We start from the raw sequence: 25,421 nt of genomic DNA, 5'->3' as shown, positions 1-25,421 counted from the left end.
GATTTAGACAGATTAGGAAATTGGGCAAAGAAGTGGCAAATGGAATACAGTGTTGAGAAGTGTATGGTCATGCACTTAGGTAGAAGGGATAAAAGCATAGACTATTCACTAAAAAGAGAGAAATTACAAAAATCTGAGGTGCAAGTCCTCATTCAAGTTTTCCTAAAGTTTAACTTGCAGGTTGAGTCAGTGGTGAGGAAGGCAAATGTGATGTTAGCACTTATTTTGAGGGGACTAGAATATAAAAACAAGGATACAATTCTGAGGTTTTATAAGGAAGACATTAGTGAAAACTTTCTGTGTGTATTGAGAGCAGTTTTGGGCCCCTTATCTAAGATAGGATGTGGTGACATTGGAGAGGTTCATGAAAATTATTTCAAGTTTGAAAGGCTTATCATATGATAACTCTGGGCTTGTACTTGCTGGAATTCAGAAGAATGAGGGGGAAATCTCATTCCAACCTACCAAATGTTGGATGACCTAGTTAGAGTGGATGTGGAGAGGATGTTTCTTACAGTGGGGGAGCTTAGGATCAGAGACACAGCCTCAGAATAGAGAGATGTTCATTTAGAACAACGGTGAGTAGGGATTTCTTTAGCCAGAGAGTGGTGAATCTGTGGAATTCGTTTCTACATGTAGCTATGGAGGCCAAGTTATTGCATGTATCTAAGAAGAGGGCTGATAGATCCTTGATAAGTCTAGACATGAAATGTTCCTGGGAGAAGAGGGAGAATGGGGTTGAGAGGGAAATGAACCAGCCATGATCAAATGGCAGAGCAGGTACGGTGGTCCAAATGGCCTGATTCTGCACCCATGTCTTATGGACTTATGTTTCTGGTATGTAACAGGTCACTAAATATTTTACTGGCTGATATTTTATCTGTTTCACCCTTGAGCTCAATAGCTTTCCTTGTCAGTGATGTCTGCAATGAATTGTTCTGCCTAGTAACAATGTTTCTGTGTCCAGGGTTTTGAATAAGATTCAGGAGCGACAGCTTATGAAGCAGAAAGAGAAAGAGGAAATGGAGAGGCTGCGGGAGGAAGAAGAACTGAAGAAAAAGTCCAAGAAGGGAAGAAAGGAAGTGAACATCAAGGAAGACACAAAGAAATTGCAGATGAGCACAAAGATGGTAGGGCAGCAGGCTGATCGGAGCTAAACAAAACAATATGACATGCTTTTATTATCTTAATCTGAGCTCTAGATGCCATTGATCTTTTAATACTGAGACAAAGATTCAGGATGAAGGAGAGGATATTGAACCTCCTCTCCGTGGTAATCAGCCAGAGGTGGACCATTGCTTCCGATTCAGATGGAGTTAGTATGGTTGATTCAATGGGGATCATTCAACATGGCCTCTCCCCTTTCTCTTCCACTTCTCTCCTCTGCAATTGACAGGAACAAACCCATAATGTGGCAATAGTTGCACCTCCTTTAAAGTATAAATAGCTTATACTTACCATCATATTCATGCAATTTTTCCAGTACCTTATGGTTGAATATTGCACTTCAAAGGTGCTACTTCCCTCCTCAGAGTGGCTCTTGTGTAGCACAGCCAGACATGCCTGTTAATCTGGGTTTGCACCTTGTTACAAGGATCTAACCCTTAGTAATAATGATCAGTTAGGCAGAGAGAAAATTTGTGATTACCGACAAGTACCTTTATTATCTTAATGGAAGAATATGTGAATTTGCAAATCCGAATCTCTGTGTACACACCTACTAAGTTTTCCTGACCCTCCATGAACAGTCAAAGATTAGTAAAGGTAACACCAGTAAAAGGGGTCTCTACTGGCCATGTATTCATTGTAGTCCTGTTTTGAATCTCCACGTATCCGTGGAGTCCTCCACAAATGTGATGGTGAGTCTCTGGTGTTTGGAGAGTTATCGCTACATTTGCAGTTGAAGTGTCTGCTTTTATACTCATTCCGTACCAGTCCAAACATTGCATTTCAGTGTTATTGGCTCTGGGTCATGTGACTGATGTGCTTATTGGCTCTGATCCAAGGACCACACAACTTCATGCCTTAGGTGACTTTCGCTCAAACTAGTCGAACCAGGTCACACAGACACTGGGCTGAGATAACAAGATTACTTCTGCAAACCTGCCATTGTGCACAATACATAGCTAGTCTGAGAATGATCTCAGGTTTAGCAGAAACTCCTTGTGTTCTAATTGGATTACTTCAGAACAAAATTCAGTTCTCAAACAGATCATAAGATGGACGTTGCAGAGCAGCTTCACAAAATGGCAGCCTCCATCTCCTTCAAGAACAAAGACAACTGGTTTGTTTACTTCCACTATCCTTGATTCATTTGAATTCCCTGATTTCTAGGTTGTAGTTCTTTCTGGCCAACAACCTGAACTCAAGGGGGACCAGTATCCTTGTGGGCAAGTTTGATAGAGCTGGTCAGGAAGGTTTAAACTAATTTGACAGGGTGATGGGAAGCAGAGTGATAGGGCTGAGAATGAGATGGTTGGTTTACAAACAGAGGCAGTGTGTAAAACTGCTAGCAAGGAGATGCTGATGTTAGGGTGAAATTGCAGTCAATAGGATGAGTTACAATGATGGACAAAATCAAAAAGGGTGAATGCAGGACTGCAGGTGTCTTTGAATTCACACAGTATACGGAATAAGGCAGATGAACTTGCAGCACATTTGCAGATTGTGATGTATGATGTTGCAGGCATCACTGAATCATGCTGAAAGAAAATTATAGCTGAGAGCTTAGTGTCCAAGGATACACATTGTGTCTAAGGGACGGGCAGGAAGGCAGAAGGGGTGGTGTGGCTCTGTTAGTGAAAAATGAAATCAAATCGTGAGAAAGAGGTGACATAGGAATGGAAGTGTTGAATTGTTTTGGTAGAGCTAAGGAACTGTAAAGGTGAAGAGACACTGATGAGTTATACACAGACCAAATGGCAGTAAAAATGTGGTCTACAAATTACAATGGAATGTAAAGAAGGGCAATGTTTTGAAAGTCTTGGGGTTTTCAATATGCAGGTAGGTTGAGAAAATCAGGTTGGTGCTGGATCCCAAGAGGAGGATTTTTTTTGGAATGCCCATGAGATGACTTTGTAGAGCAGCACATGGTTGAGCCCAATGAAGAATCAGCTATCCTGGATTGGTTGTGCAATGAACCAGAATTGATTAGAGAGCTTAAGGTAAAGGAATCCTTAGGGGTCAGTGATCATAATATGATAGAATTCACCCTGCAATTTGAGGAGAAACTAGTCAGACATATCAGTATTAGTGTGGAGTAAAGGGAATTAGAGGCATGAGAGAGGAGCTAGCCAAAATTGATTGGAAAGGAACACTAGCAGGGATGATGGCAGATCAGCACTGGCTGGAATTTCTGGGAGCAATTAATAAGGTGCTAGATATATATGTTTCCCAAAGCGTAAGAAGTATTCTGAATGCAGGATGACATTATTGTGGATGACAGAAGTCAAAGCCAACATAAAAGGCAAAGAGAAGGCATATAAAAGAGGAAAGATTATTGGTAATTTAGAATATTGGGAAGCTTTTAACAACCAAATGAGAATTTCCATAAGACCATAAGATATAGGAGCAGAAGTAGGCCATTCAGCCCATTGAATTTGCTCTGCCATTCAATCATGGGCTGACCCAATTCTTCCAGTCATCCCCACTCCTCTGCCTTCTTCCCATACCCTTTGATGCCCCAACTAATCAAGAATCTATCTCTGCCTTAAATGCACCCAATGACTTTACCTCCACAGCCGCTTGTGGCAACAAATTCCACAGATTTACCATCCACTGACTAAAGTGATTTCTCCACATCTCTGTTCTAAATAGACGTCCTTCAATCCTGAAGTCATGCCCTCTTGTCCTAGACTCCCCTACCATGGGAAATAACTTTGCCATATCTAACCTGTTTAGGCCTTTTAATAGTCGGAATGTTTCTGAGATACCTCCCTCCCCCACCATTCTCCTGAACTCAGAATCAGAATTATTATCACCAGTATGTGATGTGAATACAGCCCAAGAGCTGCCAGACGTTCCTCATATGGTAACCCTTTCCTTCCTGGAATCATTCTCGTGAATCTTCTCTGAACCCTCTCCAATGTCAATATATCCTTTCTAAAATAAGGAGGCCAAAACTGCGTACAATACTCCAAGTGTGGTCTCACAAGTGCCATAAAGAGCCTCAACATCACATCCCTGCTGTTATATTCTATACCTCTAGAAATGAATGCCAACATTGCATTCGCCTTTTTCACCACCGACTCAACCTGGAGGTTAACCTTTAGTCCCTTTGCATCTCTGCATTTTGAATTCTCTCCCCATCTAAATAATAGTCTGCTAGTTTATTTCTTCCACCAAAGTGCATGACCATACACCTTCCAACGTTGTATTTCGCCTGCTACTTCTTTGCCCATTCCCCTAAACTATCTAAGTCTCTCTGCAGGCTCTCTGTTTCCTCAACACTACCCATTCCTCCACCTATCTTTGTATCATTGCAAATTTAACCACAAATCCATTAATCCCGTAGTCCAAATCATTGACATGCATCATAAAATGCAGCAATCCCAACAACGACCCCTGTGGAGCTCCACTAGTAACCAGCAGCCAGCCAGAATAGGTTCCCTTTATTCCCACTCTCTGTTTTCTGTTGATCAGCCAATGCTCCACCCATACTCGTAACTCCCCTGTAATTCCATGGGCTCTTATCTTGCTAAGCAGCCTCATGTGTGACACCTTGTCAAAGGCCTTCTGAAAATCCAAGTACACCACATCTACTACATCTCCTTTGTCTACCCTGCTTGTCAGGCAAGATTTTCCTTTTAGGAAACCATGCTGGCTTTGGCCTGTCTTGTCATGTGCCTCCAGGTACTCTGTAATCTCATCTCTAACAATCAATTTCAAAAACTTCCCAACCACTGATGTCAGGCTAACAGGTCTACAGTTGCCTCCCACCCTTCTTAAATAGCGCAGTAACAACTGCAATTTTCCAGTCATCCGGTACAATGCCAGAATATATCGATTCTTGAAAGATCATTGTTAATGCCTCTGCAATCTCTTCAACTACTTTTTTCAGAACCCGAGGGTGCATTTAATCAGTTCCAGGAGATTCCTCAGAAAACTAAGCTTCCCGAGCACCTTCTCAGTTGTAATTTTCACTGCATATACTCAATTTCCCTGACACTCTTAAATATCCAGTATACTGCAGATGTCTGTGAAGACTCATGCAAAGTACAGATTCAGTTCCTCTGGCATCTCTCATCTCTGATTACGATATCTCCAGCGTCATTTTCTATTGGTCCTCTATCTACCCTCAACTCTCTTTTACCCTTTATATACTCAAAAAAGCTTTTAGTATCTTCTTTGATATTAGTCGCCAGCTTCCTTTCATAATTCATCTTTTCCTTCCTAATAACTGTCTTTGTTTCATTCCGCAAGTTTTTAAAAGCTTCCCAATCCTCTACCTTCCCACTGGCTTTGGCTTCCTTGTATGCCCTTTCTTTTGCTTTTATTTTGCCTCTGACTTCACTTGTCAGCCACAGTAGTATCCTTTTTCCACTTGTAAATTTATTATTTGGAATATATCTGTCTTGCACTTCCCTCATTTTTCACAGAAACTCCAGCCATTGCTGCTCTGCTGTCCTTCCTGCAAATGTCCTTTCCAGTCAAGTTTGGCCAGTTTTCCTCTCATGTCATTGTAATTTCCTTTATTCCACTGAAATACCAACATATTGGAATTTAGTTTCTCCTTCTCAAATTTCAAAATGAACTTGATCATATTGTGATCTCTGTTCCGTAAGAGTTCCTTAACCTTAAGCTCTCTTATCATCTCCAGATCATTGCACAACACCCAATCCAGCAAACCGATCCCCTAGTTGGCTCAGCAACAAGCTGTTCTGAGAAGCTATCCCTTAGACATTCTGCAAATTCTCTCTCTTGAGGTCCAGTACTGGCCTGGTTTTCCCAATCCACGTTCATGTTAAAATCCCCAACGATTATCATGACATTGCCCTTCTGACACGCCTTTTCTATCTCCTGCTGTAATTTGTAATCTACATCCTGCTGCTGTTTGGAGGCCTGTATACAACTGCCATTATGGTCCTTTTACCCTGGCCATTTCTTAACTCAACCCATAGAGACTCTACACCTTCCGATCCTATGTCATCCCTTTCTAATGATTCAATATTATTTCTTATACACAGGGCCACACCAATCCCTCTTCCTACTAACCTATCTTTCTGATACACCGTATATCCTTGGATGTTCAGTCCCCATGCCAGCTATCCTTTAGCCAAGTTTCAGAGATGGCTACAGCATCATACTTTGCCAATCTGTAGCTGATTTTCAAGATCATCCATTTTATTTTTTGTACTGTGTGGCATTCAAATATAACAGTTTCATTCCAGTATTGGTTGCTTTCTGTTTTAACTGCACCACACCTCTATTGCCCTGTAAATCATCCCATTGGCTGTGATGATGCATCATCTCCTGCCTGTCCTTTCTATCATCTCTGTTGCACGCTATCTTTGATTTATTTCTGTTTACCCCTTCCTCAGCTCTGTCACCCCAGTTCCCACCCCCTGCCAAATTAGTTTATACCCTCCTTAACAGCTCCATTAAACCTGCCTGTTAGGATATAGGACCCCTTTGGGTTCAGGTGTAGCCTGTCCTTTTTGTACAGGCCGTACCCCCCCCCCCAGAAGAGTCCCTAATGATCCAGGTACCCAAAGCACTGCTCCCTACACCAGTCTTGTAGCCACGCATTAATATGCCTGATCAGCTATTCTTGCACTCGTTAGCACATCATTAAAAAGGTAAAGCTAACCAGTAATGTTAAAGAGGATACTAAAAGTTGAGTCAGATATATAAAGTGTAAAAGAGAGGGGATAGTAGATATCGGACCACTGGAAAATGATACTGGAGAGGCAGTAATGGGGGACAAGGAAATGGTAGACAAACTGAATAAATTTTCGGTCTTCACTGTAGAAGACACTAGCAGTATGCTGGAGTTTTCCAAGTGTCAGGGGTCATGAAATCTGTGAAGATACCATTACTAGAGAGAAGATTCTTGAGAAACTGAAAGGTCTGATAAATCACCTGGAACAGATGGTATATATCCCAGCGTTTTGAAAGAGGTGGCTGAAGAGATTGTGTAGTCATTAGTAATGATCTTTCAAGAATCAATTGATTCTGACATGGTTCTAGAGGAATAGAAAATTATAAATGTCACTTCACTCTTCAAGGGAGAGAGGCAGAAGAAAGGAAATTATAGGTCAGTTAATTTGACTACAGTGGTTGGGAAGCTGTCGGAGTCGATTGTTAAGGATGTGTTTTCAAGGTATTTGGAGGCACATAATAAAGCAGGCCGAAGTCAGCATGGTTTCCTCAAGGGAAAATCTTGTCTGGCTAATCTGTTGGAATTCTTTGAAAAAATAACAAACAGGATAGACAAATGAGAATTGGTTGATGTTGTGTATTTGGATTTTCAGAAGGCCTTTGACAAGGTGCCACACATGAGGCTGCTTAATAAGTTTAGAGCCCTTAGTATTAAAGAAAAAATTCTAGCATGGATAGAGCACTGGCTGATTTGCAGGAGGCAAAGAGTGAGAATAAATAGAGCCTTTTCTGGTTGGCTGCCAGTGCCTAGTGGTGTTCCATGGGGGGGGCTGTGTTTGGATTCTTCTTTTTACGTTGCATGTCAATAATTTGGATGTTGGAATTGATGGCTTTGTAGCTAAGTATGCGAATGATATGAATATAGGTGGAGGTGCAGGAATTTTGAGGAGGTGGAGAGGGTATTGGAGGACTTAAACAGATTAGAAGAATGGGCACCGATGTGGAAGATGTGTCAGGAAATGTATGGAAGTGGAAGATGTGTCAGGAAATGTATGGTCGTGCACTTTGGTAGAAATAGCAGAAGAACTGAATCTAGACAAGAGAAAGTCTGCAATTGTTGGAAATTCAAGAAGCACACACAAGATGCTGGAGGAACTCAGAAGGCCAGGCAGCATCTATGAAAAAGACTAGAGTTGATGTTTCGGGCCAAGACTCTTCATCAGAATGCCATGGAAGAAAGAAAAGGAGGAGGGGAACCAGAGAGTGGTGATGGGCAGATATGGAGATAGATAAATAGATAGATAGATAGATATACTTTATTGATCCCGAGGGAAATTGGGTTTCATTACAGCTGCACCAACCAAGAATAGAGCATAAATATAGCAGTACAAAAACCACAAACAATCAAACAACAAAATGGAAACTATGCCAGATGGAAATAAGTCCAGGACCAGCCAATTGGCTCAGGGTGTCTGACCCTCCATGGGAGGAGCTGCAAAGTTCGATGGCCACAGGCAGGAACGACCTCCCGTGCCACCCAGTGTTGTATCTTGGTGGAATATGGCCGAAGTCCAACAGCAAAAAGTTCAATATCCGGTCTACAAACTCATTCCTCGATCGTAATATGACTCGGATTGCACCATCCGTTGTTAACCAGAACAGTAAGCACCCAACTCCTTTACGCTCACCGCTCTCAGTGCACTTCCGGTCAGCCCGAATGGGGTAACGTGAAAGAGGTAAATGGTGAAGGGGGGGAGGGGTATTACCAGAAGTTTGAGAATCCGATGTTCATGCCATCAAGTTGGAGGCTACCCAAATGGAATATAAGATGTTGCTCCTCCAACCTGAGTGTGGCCTCATCACAACAGTGGAGGAGGCCATGGACTGACGTAACAGAATGGGAATGGGAAGTGGAATTAAAATGGGTGGACATTGGAGATCCCACTTTTTCTGGCAGATGGAATGTAAGTGATCGGCGAAGCACTCTCCCAATTTATGTTGGGTCTCATTGATATACAGGAGGCCACACTGGGAGCAGCAGATACAGTAGATGACCCCAACAGACTCACAGGTGAAGTGTCGCTTCACGTGGAAGGACTGTTTGGGGCCCTAAGTGGTAGTGAGGGAGGAAGTGTAAGAACAGGTGTGGCACTTGTTCCACTTGCAAGGATAAATGCCAGGACAAAGGTCAGTGCGAAGGGATGAACGGACAAAGAAGTCACGTAGGAACCGATCCCTGCGGAAAGCAGGAAGTGTGGGGTGGGGGAAGCGGGAGCTGTGCTTGGTGGCGGGATCCCGCTAGTAGCCATAGATTTAGGGTGAGAAAGATTTAGCTGTGATCTGACAGAGGATAATGAGTATATGGAATGAGCTGCCAGAAGTGGTTGAGGCAGGTGTCATTTTAGAAGCATATGCACAGCTTCATGGAGGGGCAGAGTTTAGAGGCAATTGGGCCAAATGCAGGAAATTGGGACGAGCTAGGCAGGCGCAATGGTCAGCATTAACTGGTTGGCCGAAAAGCCTATATTCATGCTGCATACTCTGTGATCCTAAGATTCAAAGAACAAAACCAGTCTACCTTTTGATGCACCACGGTGGAGTTGAGGCAAATACTAATGTCACATTGCTTTTGCTTTTATCTGCAGAACACAAATATTTCAGCTGTGAAGACAGAGGTCCCTGAAGCCAAAGCTGCCAGTGCAGACCATCATGAATCTATCCAAACAGATCATGGGGAAGCAGAAGAAGGAACCAAAAAGAAAAAGACCAAGGATATTAAAACGAGTCAAGCATTCGGGGAAAAGTCCAATTTATTTCATGAAGATGAAGTGCCTTCAAGCCCAGACAAACAGCTTTTCCTGAGATTTCAGAAGTATGAGCGTAATCAGAAGAAAATCTCCCAAATTTTGGAATTCTGGGACAGAGTGCACAGAACCGTTGTTCTCCCACCATCTGAGGACGGGCAGAGTGCAGGAGAGGAGCAGCCTGTCCCCTCCAGCAAAAAGGGAAAGAAAGATCGACATGAGAAGCTGGAGAAAGAGAGGGCTGAGAGGGAAAGAGCAGACAAAGATCGACTAGGGAAGGAGAAGGCTGAGAAAGAACGACTGGAAAAGCTCAGAGAGGAGAAAACTATCAGTTCTCCACAGTCTGATGGAGAAGCTGTGGAAAGTACAGAGAAGGAAGAAAATATTGGAGTGCCTCAGGTCAGGGTGTCTGTGAATGATCCAGAGGAAAATATTGGGAAAACAATCCTAGACAGTGGCAAAATACCATCAGTAGAAGAGGTATTGTTACAAGCAGTGCTCCTAATGCATAATATGGTACTTTAACTTGGGGTTCCTGAAACTGGTTTTGAACCAGATGTGTAAGGCTCAAGGCAAAGCTTCATGCTAACCACTTCTCCAAATCTCTTGCCTGCTGCCAACCCATGCCTTTTCTGCTGGAAGTTAGGCATGCAAAAGAATGCTTCTGGATAATGAATGGTCAAGGAAGATTACAAAAAAAATTGTTCTATTAATATGAAATAGGAACTGTAATAGGTCATACATTGATGTAGTCTGCTCCTTCATTCAATATTTTGGTACTTGCTTCACTTTCTTGCCCTATCTCTGTAACACTTAGGGATGTTTGGAGAAAATGGGCAAGGATGGGATATAATGTGGGAAAATGAAATAAGTGAAAACAGAAAGGCAGAGAATGGAAGGTATTTGTGTTCAGATGGCTCTGGGGGGTTCTGGGAGTTACAATACAGATACAACAAGTGGTTAGATTGACATGTTGGCCTTTACTGCAAGAGGATGTAAATATTAGAGTAGAAATGTCCTGCTCGAGAGACAACCTCTGCAATATTGTGTGCACTTCCCCAGGTTTGTTATATGAGGAAATTTTAATGAGATCAAGTTAAACTGTCTTGAATTTGGATGAAAAAGATGTGATCTCAGGGAATATACAAAATTCTTAAAGGGGCTTGATGTGAATTGATGTTTCTTGTCCATTCAGTTCTATTGGTTGTCCCCACGTCCTCAGTCCCTTACTGTTCACTTGCCAGTTCATAATTGTTTGCTGCAGCTTGTATGCTGCACTGTATGAGGATGTCCCACTTCCTCTGGTCCTGCTTTCATACATCACGTGAACCTGAAGAGAGATTGGGTCAACAAAGTGAGTTGAGGTCAATGTTGATATTACCTGAAGTAAAACGATGTTCAGTACAGAGGCCAAAAGAGGAAATTGAGAAAGTGTAGCTTTAGATGTCTTGTATTAACCTTTTTTCCACATTGTGTTGAAGCTCTTGCAATTTCCTTCCTTTTACTTGCTTTTTCTTAGATTATATTTGCTTTTCCTTTGTCAATGTTTCATTGACATTTTGCTGGGTTCAACAACTCTTGCTGTCCCTTGATTTTCTACTCTTTTTTTGGTAAGATAACGAAGCTTATTATCTAATACCAACTTCTTCAGGTAGTCATGATCAACACATTACTGGTGCACAGGAAGAAGGCAACCTCTGTGTGTGCATGCGTTTATGTCCTTGAAAGTGGTGAAAGGCACACAAAAAAAGCAGAAGTTATGATGAAAATCCTTTTGTACAATGACTTCCATTTCTAGTTGTTGCACCTGGAAAAGGTTGAAGTGTCCAGAGAGGATCTGGGGAAAACTTACCAGAATGATTCTAATGAGGAAGGATTTCAGTTCCCAGGTTAGACTGGGGGAATCTGGGGCTTTTGTTAGAATAACAATTATGAAATTTGTTGGTAGGTTATAAAATCATGACTGGTACAAATAGAGCAAACCTATATTCACTGGTTGCTATAAATTGCCTGTACATGAGTGGCAGAATGTGGGGAGAGTTGATGGGAACATGGGGAGAATAAAACAGGCTTAACGTAGGATTAGTTTAAACAGATGATGGTTGGTGTGGACACTAGGCTGAAGGGCCTGTTTCCTTGGTGTGTCTCCTGATGACTCTGGAAAATTGATGCAAACAAAATAGAAGTTCACTGGATACTATCTGAGAAATTTAAGGCCAAAATATAAACTTATATATATGGACTCCCTTTTTGAGAATTGTTAGGATCTGGAGCTTATTATCTGTATAGCTGGTTTTCTGCCATCCCTTGCAGTACAGTTCCCTACTCCATTATATAGCTTACAGCTTAGACCTTCATAAGCACTCCAACTGGAATAATTTATATACCAGTGAGGAGAGAAATAGGGAATGGGTTGATGGGATAGTTGTACAAGGAATGTCAGTAGTTTCCTGTGCCATAACTGTTCAGTGATTCAGTTCTGTGAAACTGCATTTTGACAGCACTGTTTTCATAATCTTGGCATAGTTCTCCAGAACTTGGTTCAAGGGGTTTGTCACTGATTAGGGCCATTATTTTCTTCATTATTTCTACTTTGCTTGCATCAATTTTCCAGAGAGTTATCAGGAGACACACCAAGGAAACAGCCCAGTGTCCACACCAACCATCATCTATTTAAACTAATCCTACATTAAGCCTGTTTTATTCTCCCCAAGTTCCCATCAACTCTCCCAATATTCTACCACTCACATAGAGGCAATTTACATCAACCAATAGACCCATCAATCCACACTTCATTGAGGTGTGGGTGAAAACCAGAGCACCAGGACGAACTCTATGGGGCATCAAAGAGAACGTGCAGACCCCACACAGACAGTACTGGGGGTCAGGATTGAACCCAGTTCTCTGGAACTATTTGGCTGTTACTACGCCATGAAGTATTTAAAACCCTGTTCTGCATCTATTCTGATCCTCTCTTGTAAACAATAATGCAAATTATTTATCCAACAAGGCCGCCATGCTATAATTTTCAGTTGTCTTTAAGTCAAAGTTGAGTTTGTCATCGTGTACACAAGTACATGTGTGCACAGGTGCTGTGAAAATAGACTTGCAGCAGCATCCCAGGCTTATACCATCAGATACACAACATTCATAAAAAAACAAATTCAACAAATTATAGTACACACAAGTTTTACAAGGAAGGACAGTCCATTTTAGTGAAAGTAGTATTGCTAAACTGTGGTAAAAATACCAGAAGTACTGTAATATTATATAGTAATTATATAGTATTCACACTGTCCAGAAAGTGATGGTAGTGTTACACAGCATTGCACAGGGTGTCCACAATAGCACGGTGTGGTAAACAGAGCTACACAGAGCTTAAACAGAACTCTGGTAAACAGAGGTTAATAACAGTCTAAAGGGAGGGAGTGATCACTTCGCCAGCTATAGGCTGACTCATTATAAAGCCTAGTGGCTGAGGTTAACAATAACCTACATAGCTCTCTTTGTCTTGGTTTACTACTGAAAGTGCTCCTCTGTTTAGCCAAGGTGGCATCATTGTCCAGATTTGCCAGGATTTTCTGTAGGGTTTTTTGTCTTCCACAGCCCCCAGTTTATCCAGTTTGACTTACGTAACAGAGCCAGCCTTTCTAATCAGTGTATTGAGCTTGTTGGCATCACCTGTGTTGATACCATTGCCCCAGCACTCCACCATGTAGAAGATTGTACTGTTGCCACCAGACTGGTAGAACATGTGAAAGAGAGGCCTGCGTACTCCAAAGGACCTCAGTCTCCTCAGGAAGTAGAGGTGACTCTGGACTTTCTTGTACAGAGCCTCAGTGTTGGTTTTCACTCAAGTCTGTCATCTAGGTGCACACCCAGGTACCTGTAGGTCCTTACCACATCCATGTACTCACCATCAATATTGCAGGCTTAGTCTTCCTAAAGTCCATCACCATCCCCTTTGTCTTACTGATGTTGAGCAGCAGATGATTCAGCTTGCATCATTTGACAAAGTCCTCCACCAGGCCTTCTTCTTTTTTTTTGTTTTATGGTGGTTGGCAACCAGTTTTCAGTGCATTGCCGCCACCTGCTAGACTTGTGGTGTTCCAACCAAATATGTCCTGGAGTTCTCTACTTTAGACAATCTAGTTCAGCCTGCAGTTCTCTATTAGCATCACTCTGTAGTTGCAATTCTTCGTGAATGCTTAATGCTCTCATTAGATAATGCCACAAACTGCTATTCTTCCCTAATTATGTCACGTTTTTTGCGTAGTTGCATTATCTCAGTTACATTGATTTCATCTACATCACTTGTAAGACTAAAATCGTCTTGTTAAAGAACAATAATTATCGCACGTTATACTTTTAAAATTGCTGTTTTTCCAAGTCTGTCTGCTTTTTCATGTTTTCCTTTTCTTGGATCATAGCCTGCAGTTGTTTACTGAGACCTCGGAGATCTTGTTCATTTGCTTCCATGTTTTCATTTTATAACCTGAATATAGATAATTCACTTTGCAACAAATCCCTTTTCCTTTTGTATCCTTGTAATAATTTCCTCCATTTTCCAATCTCTTTCCAACTCACCGTTGTTCTTGTCGGGTACTTCTTTGTTGTTAGAGTTCTGCACAATTACCCTGGGCTTCAACCATAAAATCTGAGGACTTTCCTTAAATTCTGAAACTCTTCTTAAATTCTTGACCATTTGCGATAAATATACTGCCATTAAGATTCCATCTCCCCTGCCTGTGAACTGTTGGATCCTCCATTCAGCGTTTCTTTGACTTCTTCCCACCTAATTCCTTTAATACCAAGATACTTTTCTGCAGACTTGACGATAATTTTAATTTTCTCAGTTCTTTTGCTTGCTTGCGCTGAACAATTAATTGCATCCACCATAAAAAGCACAAAATCCTTTCTACTCAGTAATAGTGTATCCTTATTTTTCATATTACAGCTCTCACAATTCATCAGTTTATTATTTCCTGTATTCGTTTCCTTGACAGCTTTTTTTTCATCAAATTCTTTCACTGCCTCTGCATAACTAATTCCTTGAGTTACTTTTACATATTGTATCTCAGCTACCTTCTTGCTATAAACGCACCCTCGATAAGCTGTGCTGTTCCTCGCCACAATTGCAGAATTTCAGCCTAGCTCCCACCTCACATTTCCCATATTCATGTTCTCCAGCGCATCTCCCACATCTTTGTTTTCCTCTGCAGATCTCCGCAATGTGCCCGAATTTCTGACATTTATGGCATCTTAAAGGCGGTGGTATATATATTCTAACCGCATAACACATATACCCTAAGTAAACATTAGTCGCAATCTCTCTTCATCAAAGTTAATCATTACTGATAAACTATCACACTTTTTCCCTGTTTCTCGTAACTTTCAAACGTTTGGCCTCAATAATTTTTGCTCCTTTTATGTTCTGTTTAATCTCATCCATAGTAACTTTTGTTGGTATCCCCGAAATAACTCCTCTAGTCCACTTTCTATTGTTGGGTATTGAGCATTGTACTTCTTTGCCGTCTATTTTACATAAACTTATCACTTTGCCTTGCTGAGCACTATCCTGACAAATCACTAATAGCGATCCATTTCGTAAAATCTTTGCTCCTTTAATCTCGCCTATAATTTTGTTGAGCATCTTCGTCAAATGAATCGGGTTCCACTCACCAAATGACACCCCGTCTTCACTTAGTTTTATAATTGCTTTAATCTCATCTTCTTTCCATTGTTTTGCTGTCCTGCTTTGATGATCCGCTGACTACTCAGAGTTTGACATCCCGTAGCTCTGCTTTCTTTTCTTCCTCTTTCCATTCCGTTCCTCTTTCCCGCCGACCTCCATCTCTAGTTCACTTCCACTTCTGTCAAAAACTTCCTTCAACAGCTTGGCTCTTTCCTTGATGTTCTCTCTCTCTGCCATTTTCCAGTCACAACTCGACTCTCTCTTTCCACAACCACCAGTCACCGCACAACCAGCCACACCAGGCCCTGTATTCATCCTCCTGTCCTCCCTTTCTACATCCAACTATTGCTGAGTCATCAGAGAATTTCTGCAGATGACATCATGACTCAATGTTGTATCTGAGGTAACCAGGAAGGGAGCTGATACAGTCCCCTGTGGGGACCCCAGTGCTGCGTATAACCACGTCTGACCCAAAGCTCTGAAGCCACATAAACTGTGGTCTGCTGGCCAGGCAGTCCATCGTCCAGGATACAATGGAAGTGCCAAACTGCACTGAGCGGGGCTTTTCCCTCAGCAGTGAGGTCCGTATGGTATTGAAGGCACAAGAACATTCAAAAAACATGATCCTCACAGTGCTGCCCTGCTTATCCAACTGGGAGTAGGCTGTGTTCAGCAGGTAGATGACAGCATTGTTGGCTCCAATGTGCCCCTGGTAGACAAACTGCAGGGGCTCAAGGTCCATTCTGACCACTGATCAGAGGTGAGCCAGGCCCAGCCTCTCTAGGGTCTTCATGACGTGCAAGGTTAGGACCACTGGACAGTAGTATTTAAAGACTTTCAGTCAGCCTTTCTTAGGTACTGGGACCACACACGATATTTTCCTCACAGTCGAGGTCCTTTCCACACTGAAGCTCAGATTGAAAATGTGCTAGAGAACACCACACAGCTGTTCAACACCCCTCTAAGACCCTGGGATTCACACCAATGCTTTGCAGTGTCTGAGTTTCGCCAGAGCCCTTCTCACTTGCTCAGGAGTGAAGGTGAGTCCATGATGACTGGGGAGTTGGTAGAAGGTGGGGGCTGAGGGAGGTGAAGATCGAGACGATAGCAGTCGGTATGTGGATGTGGGGATGGTAGGTGCAAGGCAAGGAAGGTGTGTAGACAATGATACCTGTTTCCTGATTCTTACTGACCACCTTTTTTTCTTGAGATAATTGTGGATGAAAGTCTGCCTGCTGTGCCTAAGTCTAGAATTTTAGTAGCTGATTCACATTTCATTGATCTATATTATGTACAGGAGTTGCACAATACTTACTATTAGTTCACTGTTAATTCTGTTTTATCTATATCTATTATTCATAAGTCTTTTATCTTAAAAGTCCTTTAACTCATATCTCTTTATTTAATATTTATTTATACTAGATTCTTGTCAGTAAAATTCTGGATCTTTTTGTAGTCATTGTCATACTTACAACAGTTTGTATTCATGCATGGTCTTTAATAGCTAATGTGCAGTCCAATACAAATTTTATCAAAGTTTTGCATTGAACTGTCTAAGAAGGTGTCAGAATAGATGGCCAAAAGAAAGGTTTTTTTGGGAGCATCTTAAAGAACAGAAAAGGGAAGGATTAAAGAGCAATTCCTGAGCTCAAAGATTTGGCATCTGAAAGCCTAGTTACCAGTTACAGAGCAGTTACAGCCAGAGATGATCGAGAGGTCAGGCTTAGTGCTGTGCTGATGCATCAGTGCTGTCTGGAGGAGACTGCACAGAGCAAGATGAAGTTTGATGTCAGGAAATGTGGAGGAGGCTTGGCCCAAAACCAGAGCAGCAGAGACAAATTTAACCGTGAGCAATAGCTTTAATAATCAACTTCAAAACAGCAAGCCACAATAGGCCACAAAACAAGAGAGAACAGAAACTAAACTCACAGGCTTTAAAGTAACTGAAAGCTAGGAGCAACAGGTTCAGGCTGGCTGGTTCAATGTGTGAAGAAGGACTGCGGCTGAGAACTGGTTTAAATAAACTGTAGGTGATGAGTTGGAAACTAGTGGCAGGTGATTCCTGTTAGCTGGGTGGAGACTGGGAGGTGCCTGCCTGTGCAGGCCTGACGGTGAAGCATTGCAGAAAGTTTTCCATTTGATGATTAGCTCTTTCTGACTGACTGCTGGTCAGCAGATGATAGGCAGAGAAGAATCTTATTGAGGGGTAGAAGAAGGAGCAGAAGGCTCCCCAGAAGCAAGAGATTGTGGGCCCATCCGACATAATGTCCCGAGGGAAACAGTGGAGACGAAGTACATGTTGGAGAACCGTGTCTACCTTCTCAGTGCTGACAGAAGTTTAAGGAGGACAATGATGTGAGCCACCTTGGAGAACTGGTCCACCACTGTCATGGTCACCATGGCTCCACTGGAAGGTGGCAAACCCATGATGAGATGGGATCATGTGTATCGAGGGACGGGTAGGGTATGCAAGAGCCTAAAAGGCTGCTGGTTGAAGAATTGGACTGCACACAGTGAGTGCAGGCAGCGATAAACTGGCACACATCTGTGATCATAGTGGGCTACCAGATTCGGCAGCACAGAAATCCAAAATCCATCATGCACCCCGATGGCTGGAAAGCGGTGAGGAGTGGGCCCACAGCTGCTGGCATGTACATGTATTTGTCAGGTGTGTCATGGAGCAGGTGTTGGCAGATCTGGTTCTCAAGATGCAAGGATGGAATGATGGGCTGAGGATTGGTTTCAGTTCAGCTGGGTCCAGTTTGGTAATAGGGCATTGCCTTTTTGTTCTGGGACCCTGGTCAGTAACAGCTTGAGCATATAGATATTAAGAAAGAGGATGTGCTGGAGCTTTTGGAAAGCATCAAGTTGGGTAAGTCTCTGGGACCAGACGAGATGTACCTCAGGCCACTGTGGGAGGCAAGGGAAGAGATTGCTGAGCCTCTGGTGATGATCTTTGCATCATCAATAGGGACGGGAGAGGTTCTGGATGATTGGAGGGTTGCAAATGTTGTTCCCTTATTGAAGAAAGGGAGTGCAGATAGCCCAGGAAATTATAGACCAGTGAGTCTTACTTCAGTGGTTGGTAAGTTGATGGAAAAGATCCTGAGAGGCAGGATTTATGAACATTGGGAGAGACATAATATGATTAGGAATAGTTAGAATGATTTTGTCAAAGGCAGGTTGTGCATTACAAGCCTGATTGAATTTTTTGAGAATGTGACTAAACACATCGATGAAGGAAGAGCAGTAGATGTAGTGTATATGGTTTTCAGCAAGGCATTTGATAAGGTACCCCATGCAAGGCCTATTGAGAAAGTAAGGAGGCATGGGATCCAAGGGGACATTGTTTTGTGGATCCAGAACTGGCTTGCCCACAGAAAACAAAGAGTAGACAGGTCATATTCTGCATTGAGGTCAGTGACCAGTCGTGTGCCTCAGGGATCTGCTCTGGGACCCCTTCTCTTCGTGATTTTTATAAATGACCTGGTTGAGGAAGTGGAGGGATGGGTTAGTAAATTTGCTGATGACACAAAGATTGGGGGTGTTGTGTATAGTGTGGAGGGCTGTCAGAGGTTACAGTGTGACATTGATAGGATGCAAAACTGGGCTGAGAAGTGGCAGATGGAGTTCAACCCAGATAAGTGTGAGGTGGTTCATTTTGGTAGGTCAAATATGATGGCAGAATATAGTATTAATGGTAAGACTCTTGGCAGTGTGGAGGATCAGAGGGATCTTGGGGTCTGAGTCCATAGGACACACAAAGCAGCTGCACAGGTTGACTCTGTGGTTAAGAAGGCGTACGGTGCATTGGCCTTCATCAATCGTGGGATTGAATTTAGGAGCTGTGAGGTAATGTTGCAGCTACATAGGACCCTGGTCAGATCGCACTTGGAGCACTGTGCTCAGTTCTGGTCGCCTCACTACAGGAAGGATGTGGAAACCATAGAAAGGGTGCAGAGGAGATTTACAAGGATGTTGCCTGGATTGGGGAGCATGCCTTATGAGAATAGGTTGAATGAACTCAGCCTTTTCTCCTTGGAACGGTGGAAGTTGAGAGGTGACCTGATAGAGGAGTATAAGATAATGAGAGGCATTGATCGTGTGGATAGTCAGAAGCTTTTTCCTGGGGCTGAAATAGCTAACATGAGTGGACACAGTTGTAAGGTGCTTGGAAGTAGGTACAGAGGTAATGTCAGGGGTAAGTTTTTTTTTAAAATGCAGAGAGTGGTGAGTGCATGGAATGGGATGCGGGCAACAGTGGTGGAGGCAGATACGATAGGATCTTTTAAGAAACTCCTGGATAGGTATATGGAGCTTAGAAAAATAGAGAGCTATGGGAAACCCTCGGTAATTCTATAGTAAGTACATGTTTGGCACAGCATTGTGGGCCGAAAGGCCTGTATTGGGCTGTAGGTTTTCTGTTTCTATGAGATGGTGGAGTTGAATTGCTCGGAGAAGGCAGCCCAGTGAGCCTCATGTAGGTTGAGAAGGCAGGCTTGTTGTACGGATACAATGTTCTGGTAGTCAGTCCAGATCAGGAAGGGCTCTGGGTTCCTATCAGCCAATGTAACCATTCCTCCAAGCCACATTTAATGGCAAGAAGCTCCATTTCCTTCTCCATGATGGTGCTGTGCAGAGCAGAAATGCATGATAAGGTGACAAGAGTGTGTCTTCCTGTCTGGTCCTTGCTGGGCATGGATGACCTAACCCCAGTGCCTATGTCAGGTGCGTTCATCTCTACCACAAAAGGTCCATAGGGGCTCGGATGATGAAGAATGGGAGCAGTGGTGAAGCGTCTTTTAAGCGCAAAGGTCTGTCTCACAGCAGCAGTCAAGGTTATCAGTGAAGAAGATGATTTGGTCAGGGAGGTGCGAGTGATTTTCTTGATGAAATGGCAGTAGAAGTTGGAGAAGCCCATGAAGTGCTGTAGCTGTTTGAGGGAGCACCATCAGGGCCATTCAACAACTGCACGCACTTTTTCTGGGTCTATGGTTACGATTTAGCGTGAAAGAACATAACTCAAGAAGGAAATGGCTGGGGTGTGCAAATGACATTTCTCCAACTTGCAGTACAATTGGTTTTTGAGAAGATGCTGAAGGACTGAATGGACATGACAGATGTGGTCTTGTGGTCCTTGGAGAAGATGAGAATGTCATTGAGGTAGACAAACACATACCTGTGTAGCATGTCTCGGAGGATCTCATAAATGAAAGCATGGATAATGACTGGACTGTTGTAAAGTCCAAAAGATATCGCCAAGTATTCATAGTGGCCAGTGGATGTTATGAATCCCATCTTCCACTCATCTCCCTGACAAGTGCAGTTCAGGGTGTACACACTTTGTAGATTCAGTTTGGTCAAGATCTGCTCCCTGTGGAGTGTTTCAAATGAGTTGTCCATCAAGGGAAGAGGATAGCGATTCTTAATGATGAATATTTTGAGTCCACAGTAGATAATACAGGGACGGAGATCTCCATCCTGCACCGGCTGGGGATTGAAATGGTCGAATTAACCTGTGCTGTGGCACTTTGGCAACATAGTCATGCATGGTTAGGATCTCAGGAGAGGAGAGGGAGATCAGACAATCTCAGGGAGTGATGGTGCCTAGGAAGAGATCGATCACGCAGTCGTGTGATCTATGAGGCAGCAGGGTACTGGTTTCCTTTTTACTGAAGGTGATGGCTAAGGCATGGTATTTGTGGAAGTTCGGTGAGGGTGAGGGTTTCCTCCGTCCATGGATTTATGGGTTGAAATCTACTGAGGTTGCAGGCCAGTGGTCTGGTGAGTAGGTCCCCAACTCAGCAGTGAACCAGGTAACCAGGCGAAGTGAGAGTCGTGAGTGGAGAGCCAGGGTAACACTGGATGAAAGGATTGTTGGGTGAGTTGATAAGGAGAAATTAGTTGGACTCTCCGTTGCTCACGCGCATGTTCTGAACAACTCAGGCCCCAGGGATGTCCGTTAATGGCCATAATGCAGAAAGGATGAGAAATAGGCTTGGTAGGGGGTCCAAGAGCACAAAGAGTCTGGTCTAGAAAGTTGCCTGCTGCACCGGAATCCACAAGAGTCTCCTATGTGCACAGAGTCATCGGGAAGTGGAAGAAGACAGAGGAAGTGTGTTGGCTGTGGTGCTGTAATTAGAGACCGGGGGGAACTTAATCAGATAGAAGGCCCCTCACTCTTCCTGGAGGTGCTGTGTTCGGCATTTGCTTCATAGGTGATCAGTAAACACGCAAGTTGCTTTTCCACCGATGCTCGTAGTCTTTGTGGGTTATGCGAGCTCTCCCTACCTACATGAGCTCTGGAGGCATGGATGATGAAGGTCCTGCGGTCTGAAATTGTTCTAGAAACAGAACTGGGGTTCTGACTCATGACCTGGAAGGTAGTTCCATAAGATGCTTGTCTATTTGAAGGGCCGGAGTGATGGGGCTTTTGAGGTTGACAAGATAGACAACTCATCCTTCAAGTGCTCTGAGAGACCACGATGGGTCAGCACGCTTCTGCGATCCAGCTGCACTTCACCGCAAGGGTCCTGAATTCAATGATGTAATCCTGTACCGAACGTGAGCCTCGTATTGGATCCACTGTCCACCTTCCACTTGCCAGATGGTCAAAAACCCACTGCATCCCAGCAGTGAATTTCTCATATTCATTGCAAATAGTGGTTTCATTGTCCCAGTTAGCAGCTGCCTTGATCTGTGCTCACCCAGTCAAGAGAGAGATACAAAGACAATTTTAGCTTGGTCCGTAGAATACAGAGATTGTTTGAGCTCACACTATAAGATCCACTGGAACAGGAAGTTGTGGCATCGGGTTGGGGATCTATTGAAGCATTTGGGTACAGGAATCCAGAGATTAGAGGGAGGAGGTTGACTGTTGCAGGGTTATTGTATAGAGCGGAGAGTTGGAAGAGAGTAGCAAGCAGATGGTCAATTGTTTCCTGCTGCTTCTGGATCATGTGCTCAGGTGGATGGATGACTTCCTTAGGTGAGCATACTTTGCTGGGGCAATCGATGGTTCACCCATTCCGTTAGGAAATGTAGAGGAGGGTTAATCCAAACACAGAGCAGCGGAGACAGTTTAATGGTGAACAATAACTTTAGTAATCAACTGCAAAATATTAAGCCATGGGTCAAAAAACAGATGGTAAACTCACGTGCAACAAGTTAACTGAAGATTAGGAACAACTTTGAAACTGGTTGATTCAGTGGGTGAAGAAGGACTGCGGATGAGAGCTGGGTTTAAATGGGCTGCAGGTGATGAGTTGGAAACGGACAGCAGGTGATTCCTGCTAGCTGGGTGGAGACTGGGAGAATCCTGCCTGTGCAGGCCTGACTCTGGAAAGCAAGGACAAGAACTTAAAAAATAAGAGATGGGTGCCACTGATTTTGAACTAACCTGGGGCTACAGGGGACTGCTGATGCAGGAATCTGGGCAAGTAGAACTGGGGCTACTCGGGACTGCTGATGCAGGAATCTGGAGCAACGATCTGCTGGAGGAACTCAGCAGGTTTGGCAACATCTGTAGGGCAAAGAAACGGAAAGTTTTGGTTTGAAACCCTGTTTCAGGGCTAATAGAACAAACAGTACTGGGTGCAAGTCTGGACATAAACTTCAAAGTTTTGATTGAATTTAAATATAGAGATTAAAGCAAGGAAGGGAGATAATGGAATGCTCAGCAGATTAAGTTAGATAAGGCAGGGTCACCTGGTAATATGTAAGTGATATTAGTTATGTCATGCTTACATCAGCTAAAAGAATATCCAGGTCACATGAAACACTAAGGTCATGAATGGTCTCGTTCTGTTTCTGACAGATCTTGGGGAGATGGGTGGAGTCTGTGGTAGAGGAATAGATTTCAATCATTCTAGTATTCAGTTGGGGGAACTCAGTGTTGGCATTCTGACATTTTAGAGACGGTGAGGAGACAAAGGGGAGCTGTGGTGAAGTCGAGCTAGATGTCATGTACATAAAGTGTTGTTATGTTACTTGATGATTCAAGTAGATGTGAAATGCGGAAGTGTTACAGTAAATGAAGCATTACAAGCATGAAGAGAAGCTATCCGAAATAATTTTCTGGATGCTACCAGATGAAAAAAGATACTAGAGACTTCTCCTGCATTAAATATGAGGGCAGATTGGGAAGGATGAACAGGTTTAAGCAAAGTCATGTTGAACATCATTATTGTTTTCATCTGTGATTTTAGATTGATTTTATATTTATACCTGATTGGAGGGATTCAGGTCGTGGGAAGAATAGGGGTGATAGATATGACGGTTTAAAGGGTTCAGTGGGCAGCAGGAAGCTGTGAGTGATAAGTTGTTTACAGAGTCAAAGGGATGAAAGCCGATTTGAAGAAACCAGAGTGGTGTTAGTGGAGGAGAGTCTCTACTAAGGCTAATGGAAAGACTGTTGAGGGAGAAATTGGACTTCATGGAAAGATGGGTTTGGAGAAGACATCAATGGGTGAAATCAGCAGATCCACCAGAGAGAAATATGACCCTGGGATCTGGGAGTAGGGGAACCAGGGAGGTTTGTCCCCGTGTCCTGGGGAAGTCAGGAAAATGAAGACGCTGAAGGTCACTGTCTCGGGAGCAAAGCTAACCATCAGCACCTCCCACTTGATGTGGACCAGGAAGAGAGATTTTTATTGATTCTGTAGGAAAGGAATTCAGTCTGAGGTTGTCTTGAGTTCCTGACTATTGAGAGATTTGGGTAGGCAAGAATAGGACCTAATGGAGTTTTATTAGGTCCATGCTGATCTAGCACTGAATGGCTGAACCCATTATCTGCTGTCTCTGTGTCAGGCTTAAGGCTTCTTTCTCTGAAGTGTTGTCCAAAACACACCTGCAAAGTACCCATGGGCTAATCTGGGAGCTTTACTGTTAGCTCATGTTGTGACCATGTTGTTTCTTGGGTTGTTGTTGTTGTGTCTTTGTCCATATCTGTGCTATCTGACACTCCTCATCCTTCCTGCATTGTTCTCAATAAAAATGGGCCTTTGGTGTATTATATTTTTGTGAACCTGTTGTTTTGCCTTAGCCAGTGTTGTCTTCCACCTGCCTTCCTCGATGCACCATCCTGCACCTCTCTACTTTTGCTCCAAGATCCTCTTCTGAAGCATTCTGCTGATCAACCATTATCCCTTTCTCTGTTTATGTCCCTTAGTCCTCCTATTTTGCTCCTTTTGTGCGGTGTTGTATTTATGTTCAGTATTACCACTTTCACCACTTTTATATTTTTTGCTGTTCGACATCCAGGGAAGTTCTGTTTTTTTCCCTACATGTGTTCAGCTCTTCCTTCCCTCAATGCCCTCTCCAAGCTGTGGTCCTTGATCTACTATTTATGTCCTGTGGCTTTAACTGTATGTATTTTCTTGATCTCTGTGTAAGAACCTCATTGCAGCCGTTGTGCTTGCATGCTGCTCAATCCCCTTCCTAGACCTGTGCTGTCTCTCAGCCTTCTGTCATGCACAGGTTGTGTTTATGCTCCTTCTTATAATCTCCAATTCTTCCTAAGCCTGGGCTGGAATTTCTCTTCTACATCTTCTTTCCGTGCTGTGCTGCACCTATTTTCCCTACCAGTTTCACCATGCTTGATCGGTGATTATGTGCCTTTGGCTTCCAATAACATTGTTTCAATGTCTATTTTGTGATACTTGACCGAATGTCTTTTGAAACCATCGATGTCATCTGTCTCCATCAATTCCATAAAGAATTCATTCAAGTTAGTTGATGACAATTTGTCTTAAATAAAAAAAAATCCAAGCTGACTGTCACTGAGAAATTTGCGTCGTTCCAAGTAATGCAAAGTAGCTTTGTACCAGAGTGTATCTGTAAAAGTTTCCTTCACTTCCACTGTTGGCTGCCATTACCTGGTTTATTCCCCTTCTTTTCTTGAAGGACTTGCACAGTATGACTGGCACCATACCGACATCCATGTTGATCTGAGAAACTCTAATGGCAGCCTCCACTGCTTCCGTTTTAATTTCTTGCAGCAGCAGCTCAGGATTTATTCCATGTGCACTGGGTGTCTTTTCCATTCTGAATCCTGCCAACTATTTAAGCTCTTTACCTAAACCCCCTTCCCTTCGTGCAAAGAA

At 43.1% G+C, this 25,421-nt stretch overlaps 1 protein-coding gene across 1 annotated transcript in view; it reads left to right on the top strand.

Moving 5' to 3' along the window:
• hydin (HYDIN axonemal central pair apparatus protein) overlaps positions 1 to 25,421 on the top strand; it is a 977,428-nt gene that overhangs the window by 658,029 nt on the left and 293,978 nt on the right. Inside the window, exons 45-46 of the mRNA XM_063066586.1 lie at positions 968 to 1,130; positions 9,465 to 10,103. Of these exons, the coding sequence (XP_062922656.1) occupies positions 968 to 1,130; positions 9,465 to 10,103 (802 nt within the window). The remainder of the gene's footprint in view (positions 1 to 967; positions 1,131 to 9,464; positions 10,104 to 25,421) is intronic.

This window comes from Mobula hypostoma, chromosome 14 (assembly GCF_963921235.1).
Source record: "Mobula hypostoma chromosome 14, sMobHyp1.1, whole genome shotgun sequence".
Classification (NCBI taxonomy): Eukaryota; Metazoa; Chordata; class Chondrichthyes; order Myliobatiformes; family Myliobatidae; genus Mobula; species Mobula hypostoma.
The sequence above is the reverse complement of the archived record's forward strand: the minus strand, read 5'-3'. Positions and strand labels throughout refer to the sequence as shown.